Raw genomic sequence first — 12,122 nt, 5'->3', positions numbered from 1 at the left:
TCCTCCTTCTCCTCCTCCTCCCGCTGCTGCCCCGGCCAAGGCCTGGCCCCGCGGCCCCCCCGCCCGGCTCCCCGCCAGCCGCGCTGACACAGATGCTGCGCGCACACGCGTGACCTTGGCCAGGCGCGCTCCCGCGGAGAGGGGGGTTCTGGCCTTTGAGCGCGGGTGCGCACACGCGCGTGTGTACTCACATACACTCACTGACACGTGTGGTGTGAGCATATTGAGATGTGTGTGCATGTATGCACGCATGACTGTGCATTTGCACACACCTGTGTGCACTTACACACGTGTTTACAAACACTGACACACGTGTCTGTGCACGCTCACACGGGCAGATATGCATACGTGACTGTGTTCAGTTACACACAGCTATGTGCACTCACACATGTGTATTCAGATGCTGACACGTGTCCAGGCACACTCACGTGCCCATGAATACTTACAGTATGGCTACAGGCACTGACACACGTCTGTGCACACTTAAAATACAGGCACGCTTGTTGTATACGTGGTGCATGTATGCATACATGTGTGCATTTACACACGTGCCTACACACAACATGTGCATGTATGCACAGGAGGCCTCATCCTGCAAACCAGCCCGTGTAGGGGCTCAGCACCCCCTTGGTTGGACCCCCCAGAGATGCTGTGGAATTCGAGGAAGCTATTCCTCCTCCCTCCCACCCCCGTGGAGACCATCCTCCGTCGTGGTAGCCAACTCGCTTGTTCCTGTCAGCCCTTGTCTTCCCTCTCCCACAGGTGACATCAGAGCTTTGTCCCACGGTGGGACAGAGGCTTCACTCGCGTCACAAAATCTGCCGGGGACGACGGAGGGTGGAGCCGGAGCGGTGCGGGCCCCGCAGCCGCGACTCGCTGCTGCCGTCTCCAGGGCAAAGGAAGAAGAGCCCGGCTCTCCGGAAAGGTTCTCCCCTCGGGAAGAACTGAGATTTCAGATTTCCTCTGGTGTATCCTTGGAAACGACCAGGACTTCCCCCGATGCCTATCCCGGCAAGAATTGGGATCTCCTCTGGTGCTCCCCTTGTGAAGGATCAGGACCTTCTCTGGTGCCCTTCCAGAAAGGACTGAGACCTCCTCTGTTGTCCCCATTTCAGGGATGTGTGGCATTGTGCTGTGGGGGCTGCTGGCCACCTGTGCTTGCCTAGTGGCCCATCACATGCTCCTTGGACAGTTGTTCCCCCCACTCTGGGCAGAGCCATAGGGCATCAGCACCCCTTGTACCCTCTCTCTCCTGGGAATGTTCCTTGGCAAGGAACATTAGGGGATGGGATCTCATTTGGGGTCCACAGCCCAGCTTCAGCCCCCTGCTTCTGGGATGTAATCAACCTCCTCCTTGTGCTCTGCATCCTGATGAGGTCCCTCACCTCCAAGCTGAATGTGCAAAAGAATTTCCAGATCCTGAGGTGAGCGACGGTGTGGGGGCCGTACCCCTAAGCCTCTGGTTGTGCCCTCTTGGTCTGGGCAGAGATGCAGTGGCCCAGGTGTAGTGCCACTATTCCATGTGCTGAATCTGCACTGGGAAAAGCAACATCATTACTTGTTCTTTCCCATCAGCTCTTCACCCTGCTTTCCAGGTGCAGTTCAGGCCCTCCCAAGACCCTCAGGGGAGAAGCTGGGAGAGGTCTGGCTCCTCCCCTCACTATGGCCAACACAGTGACGGGATCTCTCACCTTGCTCCAGGGTGAGGAGGCTGGTCAAGGGACTGATTAGGGATGCTTCAGGCCATCCAGGAGGTCATCCCCGATCTCTGTAACATGACAGAGTGAGATGATCTCTAAGTTGCTTTCCAATCCAAAGCCCTCTGGCTTGTAGGGTGGAAGCTGGTGCATGGCCTGCCCTTCTGGACACCTTGGGGTCACAGGAAGATACAAATCTGTGTCTTCTGGTATGGGAGAGGACTTTGCTGGTGCAAAGCCATGGGTGGAAAAGGCTTATTAAGCAAATATTGGCTAGTGGGAAACATGACCTTGACTCCTCCCTCAACTGTCCCTCAGCACAGCTAAGGGGATTGAGGGCCAACAAGTTTTCCCACCTTCTGGGTCAGCCCTTACCCCAGTGAGGTCCCACTAACAACACGTGGGGACGTCACCTCTGCTTTGTCCAAACTGGAGGAGTTGAGGACACAAGCTGCCAGGCCCACCCCATACACCAATCTCCTTATCCCAAGAGTCACCCACTGGAGCGAGCCCAAGGCAGGCAATTGACACAAATTTATCCACTCTGCTGGTCACTGCCTCATCTTTGTGCGCTGGGATCGGCACAGCAGTTCTCTTCTTCCCACAGAGAGGAAAAAAGGTCTGGGTGGATTGATTTGCCAGGCTCAGCCACACTCCTGGCACAGGGGTTGCACTGCCCAGCTGGGATAGCATTGCTGCTTCGAGGCCTTTTGTTCTGCCTCAGAGTCTCGCACAGTGGGAGGCAAATGTCTATTCTTGGTCCAAGGCTCCTGGCACATTTCTGGGTGTCTCTCCCAGCTGAGTGTCCTTCCTCGTCCACAGCAGAGGCCATGCCCAGCATGTGTATCCATCTGTCTGTATTCTAGGAGGCTTCTTCACACAAAACTCCATCTCTGCATGATTACCTCTGCAGGATTATCCTTATCCTGACCTGAGCATGGACTTGGCTCTTCCTGAAGAGGAGAATGAAGGAGAGAAGAAAAATGGGGAGGAATGAATGGGTGGAGGCAACCAGGTAATGGAGATGAATCATGGGACGGAGGCAAACAAGGTGACAGAGAGGGATAAAGGGAAACCAACTGCTGTGACTTGGTGGCCTCAGCAGGATTAAACCCCAGCCTGTCTCAGTGGCTGTGGTGGCCTTTTACTGGTGCCAGTAAGGGTCAGACTTGCCCTTGCTAAGGGGTTTGCCATTGCCTCGGTGATTCCTGTTACTGCTGCACTCTGAAATGCCCTGTAGGCCAGCTTGGGTGCCCTTCCTAAGTAACAGAAAATATATCCTAGTCCCGATCCCCAGCGTAAAAGCCCTCCACCCCCAAAACAGACGCCCCTCCCGCCAGCAGGTGGTCTCAAGAAGGCCCCTCCCCTTATTTGCATCGATGACCCCACCCGCCGCGCGGCCGCTTTAAGGCCCCTCCCGGCCGCAGCGGGGAGGCGGGGTCACGGCCGCGGCCGCCAATCAGCACGCGGCGTTTTCCGCGGGAATTCCGAATTTCGCGGCACGGGTTTTGGCGCTTAAAAAAAAAAAAAACCGAAAAAAAAAAAAAAAAAAAAAAAAAACAACGAAAAGGAAAAGAAGCGCTCGGGGCCGGGCACGGTCGGGCGGGAGTGGAGCCGGGCACGGGGGTCCCGGCCCAGGCGGGGCCGCTCTCCGGCCGCCCCGGCCTCATACGGCCCCAGTGCGGCTGATTTTTGGGGCCAAAAGCGAATTTTCCGCTGGTTTCGGTGGCATCACCGCGTCTTCTTCTCTGCGGGTTTTTCGCGGGGAATCTGGGGACCGACCGGTGACATCGCCCGCCGGAACGCCTTCCTGCTCCCCCAAAATGCCACGGCTGAGATTGTAACCCCCCCTCCCCCGCCCGCCCCCTCCCAGCTACGGAATCGCGGGGTGCTCCTGCCCCCTTCCCCGGGCCGGGCTTCTCAGAAAGGACTTTGCAATGCTGCGGCTTCCCAGGGGAGTGTCCCCCGCCCCGGGGAGGGGGGGTACCGCCCTCCCGCCCCCCCCTCCCCTCCAGCACCCGAAGAAGGTCATGTCAGTGATGGTCTCCTGTGATCCGGGGGCTCCCAGCCTGGGCAGCCCCCCGTTATCCACAGGCTGTTTCACCCAGGTCTACACGCCAGCGGCTGTCAGCGCCCCCGCTTCCCGGGGCGGGTGCCTCTGTGACACCCCCCAAGGCCCCGAGCTCAGGACCCTCTGTTCAGCCTCGGCGGGACGGCTGCCGGTAAGATGTCTGCATCTCGTCTCTTCCTCGGGAATTGCTTCAGGGGCACGGGAGGCTGGGGATGGTGCTGGGTGGGGAGCAAGGGGTGGGTGACCTCAGCATGTACAGCCCCCTCTCAAATTTTGCAGTTTATAATGTGTCTTTCTGGGAGTGGGGGAGGGTGAGGTCTGAAATCAGAAGTCGCAGTGAAATGGCTCAGATGTTTCTCAACTTCCCCTCGCCCCTGCGTGCCCGTGGCTCCAGCTTCCGCTTCTTGGCCTTCTTCACCTTCATTTCCTTTCTCCAGCTTGCAAAAAGTCCGGGTTGTGCCTCAACACCCGGTCAGCAATCCCAGGCCCTTTGAGAAGCTCTTTCTATGGTGGGGAAATGAGGAATGGGTACAGGCAGAGCCCCTGCCTGCTCCGAGTGGGGGGCACCAGCCGTGCCCACTGGCTCTCCCCACTTTGAACCTGTGACCCCCGGGGTGACCCGGGGAGGTGGGGGGGCAAGGAACAGGGGGTGCTTTCTAACCTTGGTTTCTTCCCATGGCTACAGTGGCACTGGCTCTTTTTTTTTGGGAGGGGTCTCATCCTCCATGGATCACCTCAAGGCTTTATAGCTCAGACCCTGGTGCTGGGAGCTGGGTAGGGGGTTACTGTCCTATATCCCTGCCGCCAAGCTGTGGGGTCACGGTTGTGTTTATAAAGCCCAACACTAAGCTACAAAGCTACCCCTAAACAGAGAAAGTGAGGTACAAGCCGGGTGCTGGCCCCATGCCCATTGTCAGGGCGCACAGGAGGCTCTGCCCAGCCTGTCCCTGCTCCCGGAGGGCCCCCTCCGAGTCCTCAGCCTGCCAGCAGCTGGCATTTAATTCCTGCTTGCTCCAGCCTGGGCACACATCCAGCCCTCACTGTGAGCCTCTGTTTTCCTCGGTCCTGGGAGGGATACCAAACCCCACTAACACTGATTTAGTGTTCCCAAAGCTTGATTTATTTATTTATTCCTCTCCTGCCCCCTCCCCTTTTCTCAATCTCTGCTGCTTGGTGCCAGCTGGGGACATTGCCGCAGTGGAGGGAGAGGGATTGTCTTTGCTTCCCCCTTTGTGCCATGGCTGGGGGGCTGGATGCGGCTGTTTCGAGTCCCATCCCGGGGGACTTTGGGACCACCTGTCTCCTCCCCGGCCTCTTTGTCTCTGAACTGTGTGAGACATCCTGCACTGCCCGGGTCTGTTGTTTAAGAAGACCATCATTGCTGCCCCCTCCCTTAAAAACACCCCACAGACTCCCAGTACCTCCCAGTCCCAGATTCTGCACATCTGTGGATGTGCAGAGCTGGTTTTGGGCTAGTGGCCCCTTTGTCATCATCATCATCACCCACTCCAGTGCTCAGGGAACTCCTTCCTGCTGCTGTCCCCTAAATGTGGCTGGGGAGGGGTGTGAGGGTCTTGTGTTACACCTGGGACATGAAGTGCCTGTCCTTAAGTGACATCTGGGATGAAGAGGTTTTGGGCTAACTGCCTTTGTCATCACCACCATCATCACCCACACAAGGAGATGTTCTGCGTGTTGCTGCCCACAACTATCCCTTGTGCAGGATCTGGGGGCTCATGTCACAACTGGGGACATGACAGGCTCCTCTCTCCCCCTTGGTGGCTTGCAAGAGGCATTCCCCCCTCTCCTCACTTCCCGTTGCCATTATCCCATTTGCGGTGCTGAAGATACAGTTTCCAGCCCCAGTATGGCACTCGCAGCCCTGACAGCTGGGGTTCCTGCCGCACACACCCTGTTTATGGCACAACCTTTGTGTGCAGAGCTGCGGCAATCAGATACCAGCGTTTCCTCCCAGTTCCCAAGCAGGGCAATTGCAGCCGCTCCTACCGGCTGTGTGCCACATGAGTGATCTGGGATCACATGGAGAAGCCTATCACCCCACGGGAAAGCAGGATGGGTTGTCTCTCACCATCCAAAAAAGCCTTGAATTTACCATACTCTCCAATTTGAGGGTTCTGGAGTAATTAAATGTGTTTTCCTCCAGGGAAAAATGTGTATTTTGGAGTGGTTTTAGCCCATGCCAATCCCATTGTCAGCATTTGCTGGTCTCTATAAGGGCTTAGGGCTATGCAAGAGCCCTGGAGAGAGGGGTGTTTCTGCCGTGGGATCCCAGCTCCCCACCCTGAAGAGGGACAAGAGTCTTCTGAGGTTCTGAATGAGCTGGCAGGGCTGGGCCATCTGTGCAAAGAGCACCCAAGACTGGCAGCCCCTGTGGGTGCTGGGTTGTGGGAGAACCTGCTCAGCAGCAGCCAAGTTTCTACAGGGGTGACATAGTCCCATCGCACCTTGATCCCATCAAAGGGTTTTCTGCATGGGCAAAAGGGAGGATTTTTGGGGGAGGGATGGGTGGGGAAGTGGTGATTGTGCTGCTGGCCTTGGAGGGGCTTGTTTGGCTATGGCTTGTAAAGCTCCTCCCTACCGAGGAACATCTCCCAGGATGGGGCTGTTGGAGGGGATGCAGATGTTAGCTGCACCCCAGAGTAGGGAGCAGTACCTGGGCTGAGGCTACTGTCTGCTTCCCCAGTGCACGGTGGTCTCACTGTCTCCCAAATCTGGGATCAGGCTCCATTCCCCTGTCCGCCTCTCGTGCACTACTAGCCCTCAGCGACCCCAAGGTAGTGGGGGCTGTACATGTGGGGGTCTGACCCAGCAGCCCCTTAGCACAAGCAGCAGGATCCTGGAGTGGCCCTTGGCGCCCAGCCCCGGGTGCTGCGTTCCCACGCCCCCGTGGGGGCGGCGGGGCTGCTGAAAGGTGGAACCGGGGGGAGCCCCGTGAAGGGCCGGGCAGAGCCCGGGCAAGCCCGGAGAATGCAGCGGATGCTGCTGAAAGGGAAGGTTGGCAGGAGGAGCCCTCTGCGGGGGGGCTGAGGGATGCTCTGATGCTTGGGCTGGGCTCAGGGTGTAGCCCCTGGCGCCAGGGCTGGGCTCCGGGCTGCTTGGCAGGCAGAGCTGGCAGGGGGCCCAGCCTGCCCCCTCACTGCCTTATACACACCTGAAATTTTGGGGTCAAGCCTGATTTCCCACCCCGCACCACCATATTGCATGTAGATGGTATGTTCCCACATCCTGGGGAGCCATGGCTGGGGGCCTGGTGGTCCTGCCATGTCTTGGGGGGGTCTTTGGGTGGGGTCCCTGCTCCCCTGCCTAGTCTGGATCACCTCCCCCCCCATCTTCCCCCATGCTGGGAGCCCCTCGCTGTGCCCCACTCAGCTGTTGTGTGCCTAATCCTGCCCAGCTCAGGGGATGGCAGCTGGGTCACAAGAGGGAGCCCCTTGTCCATTGTCCCTTGCTGGTAGGTCCCAGAACTCAGGGTCCTGCTGCTGTGTGAGCCCACCAAGTACCCAAAACTGCACCTGGGGAAGCAGGGGTCCCCTTTATCCCCTCCTACACATGGGGATGGGGGACTCGGGGGCTTTGGAGGTGTCTGGAAACACCAGGACCTGATGTGGGTTGCTCTGCACCTCAGTTTCCCCCTTGCTTGGGGTAGTGGGGTGCAGCTGATCTCCCCAACAATGACGGGAACATACATTAGCCATGGCCATCCATGCTGGAGAAGCAAGGGATACCGGCGGGGGGGCAGGGTGCTGGCAGATGGATGGGGTCTTATCTGAGGCAGGTGTTTCCCATGTGCTTGGCGTTAACTGTTGTGGTGCCGGCAGCTCCAGGGCAGATCCGGGGGCACAAGGCTGGGGTTGGAGGTGAGTTCACTGGGAAAAACCTGCTCGGGGAAGGGTGGGAGGGAACAGATTCCCACAGGAGCTCGGGACCAACCTGGCTTGCTGGGGGGAGGAAAACAGCCCCTGGCACCTCTCCCGCCAGCCCCCTCAGGTGGGAACGAGGCCGAGGTGCCCAACCCTTCCCTGCAAAGTGCGTTGTGCTCCCAAGGGAGCCGTCAGAGCAGGCACAGGGACCTGGGTGCCATGCGGGATATACTGGGGGGGACCCTGTGGGACAGCCCGGCCTGGGAGCAGGTACTGCTGGGGGGTTGGGATGGGGCTGGGGGGCTGATTTTTGCTGCTGAGCCAAAGCATTCCCCCACAAAACACCCTGTGCGTGTTTGTGGGTGTGAAGGAGTCTTGCGGGATTTGTTTGTATTGGTGGGGGGGGGGGGTTGGTGACACCCTCCAGTTCTCCTGTGGATTTACTCTGCTGCATTTTTCTCTGGGTCCCTTCTGCCCAAGTGCTGCTCGGGGTTCCTTGGTGGGGTTTCAAGGCACTGCTTGCCATGGTGAGGGGACAACAGGTGCAGGGATGTTTGTCTCCCCTCCCAGAACCCAGCATATCTCCCTCACCCCAGTTTCCCTCCAGCTGGGTACACATGTCCAGGGCACCCAGGGGTCCCAGGGGAGGCTGAACCCAGCTGGTCCCAGGTGTGCTGGTGGCAGCTGGGTGCCCTTGGCTGCCTCAACCATGACCTGGTGAGAGGGGGGAAGTGAAATCCTGCACCCCAGTGGGCCGGGTAGAAGGGTGATAATCTGGCTTTGGAGCTGCTGCATTTCCAGGGGTCAGCCCGTGGAGCCCTGCCAGGAGCTGGGGGTGAGGGGGATCCCAGTGGGCTCCCTTTGACTTGCCAGGGTTTGCAGGAAGTCATGGGGAGTGACAGGACCCCTCATCTCCTCTCTGTCCAATGCTCCCAGTGGCCTCTCACCTCATTGCTGGGTGCTGCTGTGCCCCTTCCCAAAAGGAATACTGCAACTGGATGACCCTCTTGCAGGATTCACCCACCCCAGGATGTGGCACCCAGGGCTTGGCTGATGGACCTGAGGCAGTCTGGGGAATCAGAGGGGTGTCTGGCTTGGCCACAATGCAGGGTTTTTTCTCATGCTCCAGGCCAAGAGGAAGCTGGACCTGGAGGGCCCCGAATTTCGCACGCCCAAGGGGAAGGGCTGGACACTGGCACAGGTCCCCAGCCCCAGGAGTAAGTGATGCGGGGTGAGATGGGGCAGGGGAAGCTGGGGGGAGCAGACCCCACTTCTCTTCCCTCTTAGAACCATGTCCCCTCTAGCAATACCTCATGTCACCTCCAGCCCATATCCCACACAAAGGAGAGGATGGGGAGGGGGGGGTTTCTCTCAAGTCCAGCCCAGTGATACCTCCATCCCACGGACCTGGCTATGGAGAGGATGGGGAGATCTCTTGTCTCCAACCCTATATAATCTCTGTCCCAGATCTGACACTAAAGAAAGGAAAACATGGCCTCTCATGTCTACCCCATGTCACCTCCACCCACATCCCAAATTAAGGAGAGCATGGGGGGGTCTCTTGTTTCCCCACAGCCCCGAAGTCTCCTGGGGAGAAGACTCGCTACGACACCTCACTGGGGCTGCTCACCAAAAAATTCATCCGTTTGCTGAATGAGTCTCCCGACGGTGTTGTGGATCTCAACCGGGCTGCTGAGGTGCTGGAAGTCCAGAAGCGTCGCATCTACGACATCACCAATGTACTGGAGGGCATCCAGCTCATCCGCAAGAAATCCAAGAACCACATCCAGTGGATGTAAGTGATGGGACACAGGGATGGGGCAGGGTGGGGGATGCATAGGGTGTCCTGTGCCATCACGCAGATGCCATCTCTGTTGGCAGGGGGACAGGGATCTTTGAGGATGCAGTGATGGTGGCGAAGCAACAAGTGCTGCATGGGGAACTGGCCGAACTGGCTAGGACAGAGAGGATGCTGGACCAGCTCGTGCAGGACTGTGCCCTGCAGATCCAGCAGCTGGCTGACAATGAGACCAACCAGAGATATCCTTGCTGAGGGAGATGGGTGGGAGGGCAGGGTCTTGGGGATCTCTCTGAGCCCCTTCTCCTCTTGGATCCCCCTGGGCTTGGGGGGTGTTTGGAGGGATGCGATGGGTATGCTTGCAGCCCCTCCTTTTCCTATACCTCGTCCCTGTCCACGCTGGCATATGTCACCTACCAGGACCTCCGTGCCATCAGCAGCTTCCAGGAGCAGACGGTGATTGCCGTGAAGGCTCCCCCTGAGACACAGCTGGAGGTGCCAGACTTCAGCCAGGTGTGTGGGTGCTGCTGGATCCATGACACACTCAATGGGTCTCTCTGGGGTGTCCCAAGGACACAGCCCAGCGTGACCCTGGGTGGTTTTGGGGTGTCTCCACGGGGCCGTTTGACCCTGAGCTGGTCCTCCAAGGGTTGCAATGCCCCAACTGGATCCCTCATGGGTTGGGGCTAGTGGAGTGGGATATGGGTGACCTTCTTGGTGCCCACCCTGAGCCTTACTCTGCCCTCCCAGGAGAACTTCCAGCTGTACCTGAAGAGCACCAATGGCCCGATCGAGGTGTACCTCTGCCCAGAGGAGATCATGGAGGAAAGCCCCACCAAGGACCACCCTGTCCCCTCTGCTGCCACCTCCCCACAGGACCACACCGTACCCCTTTGCCTGACGAACAGCTCCCCATCAGCCACACAGCCACCCCACCCCATCTCCCAGAGCTGGGGCGGCACAGGAACTCCTCTCTCACCTCTATCTCTGCCTCTCCCCATTCAGGGGGGACCCAGCTCACTGCTGGAAATGGAGCCTGGGCTCCTGGGCTCCCCTGCCCACCTTTTGCAGCAGACAGAGGACCAGCTGCCCTGCACCCCCTCCCGCCTGGACTCGGGACCCTTTGTTACTTTCTCGCCCCCCCTGGAACAGGATGACTATCTCTGGGGGCTCGAGGGCGAGGGTGTCACAGACCTCTTTGAGACATATGACCTGGGAGACCTGCTGAAGCACTGAGTGTCCCCCCAGTCCCCACTGCCTTTGTTCCCTCTGGCCACTTGTGTCCTGAGCATGTGGGATCTCTGTGGGGTGACTGGAGAGACTGGGATATGTTGGGGAGCACTGGATTTTCTGAGGATTGGGGGGAGAGGGGGCCTCATGTGCCTCACACAGTGTGGCTTCTCTGCACTCTGGGTTGGTTGTCAGTTCCACAAGAGTGCCTTGTGATCCATCCAGGACCCATTCCAGCATCCCCCCCATAAATCCAGGGGGCACCGACTCTTCCCACCATAACCCCCGACCACCTTGGGGATGTTGGTAGACTGGGTGTGCCTTTGGGTGCCCCACGTGGGTCAGGGGTGCCCTTGGGTGGCAGAGGAACTTCTGCCCAGAATGTGCTGTGTCACTCCAGTTCTCCTCAGTTAAACTGGTTCTTCATGGTCACAACAGGTCATTTCCAGTGGCATTTTCCCCACCACGGCTGGAATATCCTTAAAGAACCATTGAGGCAGCAAAGCTGAAGTCACCTTTGGGTGAGGGAAGGGTGAAGCTCACATGGCTCCGGCAAATCTCTGGCCACATATGGAGCCATATTCCCTGAGGGGCTGCATCCCCTCTGCCCCAGTCCCTGCAGCCTCTTGGAGTTGCTGGTGCTGGCAGTATCAAAAGTGGAATGTACTGGGAAGAGATATGCCTGGGGGAGGCAATGACCTCCAGAGAGGGGCTTGGGAAACAGCTTGGGACAAGCCCTGGGACATGGGGTAGGATAGGGCTTTTAACTGTACCATTCTTTGCTAAATATCTGTAATTACCGCACTGTATTTATCCGGGTTCCCCCTTTGGTGTGGGGCTGGCAGGGCTGGGACGGGGTTGGATTTGTCAGTGGGTGTATTTAAGTTGTCCTTCCTTGGGTTGTTGGTGCTCTTGTAGGTTGGCTCAAGAGATGGTGTGGGTGAGAATATGTTTTGGCCTGGATAAACTTGTGGCACTTGATGTTTTCTGCCCAGAAGGGGTTGAAATAAAATAAAATTTTGGATTTATAAAGGGCTGTTTTCCTCTAAGCAGCAAAATGTTGGAATGGTTTGGGGGGAGAGAGGAGCTGAGCTGGTTTTGCTCCTGTTTCAATGGCTTGGTTTGGGACTTTTTAGCTGGCCAGCCTGCTCTGTAGGCACTTGTGGAGAAGGGGTTTGAGATGAAGCTTTGAGTGGAGTGAGGAGAATGGGTCTGACCTGCGCAGATTGATGATTTCCAGCCCAAATCTGGCTGGGATGAGCTTTTGCCTGAGCTAGAGCCCCTCTAGTGTAGGAAAAGCCCCACCAGGGCTGGGCTGGGGGTCAGCTCCCTATGGATCTTGGGGCTGGGTGGGCTTGTGCACCCCAGTTTGGGGTCTGCAGAGCAAGATCCTGGGGGAGCTGTCTCCTTGTAAGGCCCTTCCCCATGTGTCACATGTGACCTGG

At 58.0% G+C, this 12,122-nt stretch overlaps 1 protein-coding gene across 1 annotated transcript; it reads left to right on the top strand.

The window, feature by feature from the left end:
• Window positions 1–3,634: 3,634 nt before the first annotated feature.
• On the top strand, window positions 3,635–10,683 carry E2F2 (E2F transcription factor 2; the record flags this gene model as incomplete). The annotated part of the gene is made up of 6 exons (XM_084222673.1): window positions 3,635–3,919; window positions 8,779–8,866; window positions 9,225–9,444; window positions 9,531–9,689; window positions 9,846–9,960; window positions 10,198–10,683. The coding sequence occupies 6 exons, from the start codon at window positions 3,635–3,637 to the stop codon at window positions 10,681–10,683; spliced, it is 1,353 nt and encodes a 450-aa protein (XP_084078799.1).
• Between the last annotated feature and the right edge of the window lie 1,439 nt (window positions 10,684–12,122).

The sequence above is a fragment of the Fringilla coelebs genome (assembly GCF_963513975.1).
Source record: "Fringilla coelebs genome assembly, chromosome: 28".
Taxonomy (NCBI): domain Eukaryota; kingdom Metazoa; phylum Chordata; class Aves; order Passeriformes; family Fringillidae; genus Fringilla; species Fringilla coelebs.
The sequence above is the reverse complement of the archived record's forward strand: the minus strand, read 5'-3'. Positions and strand labels throughout refer to the sequence as shown.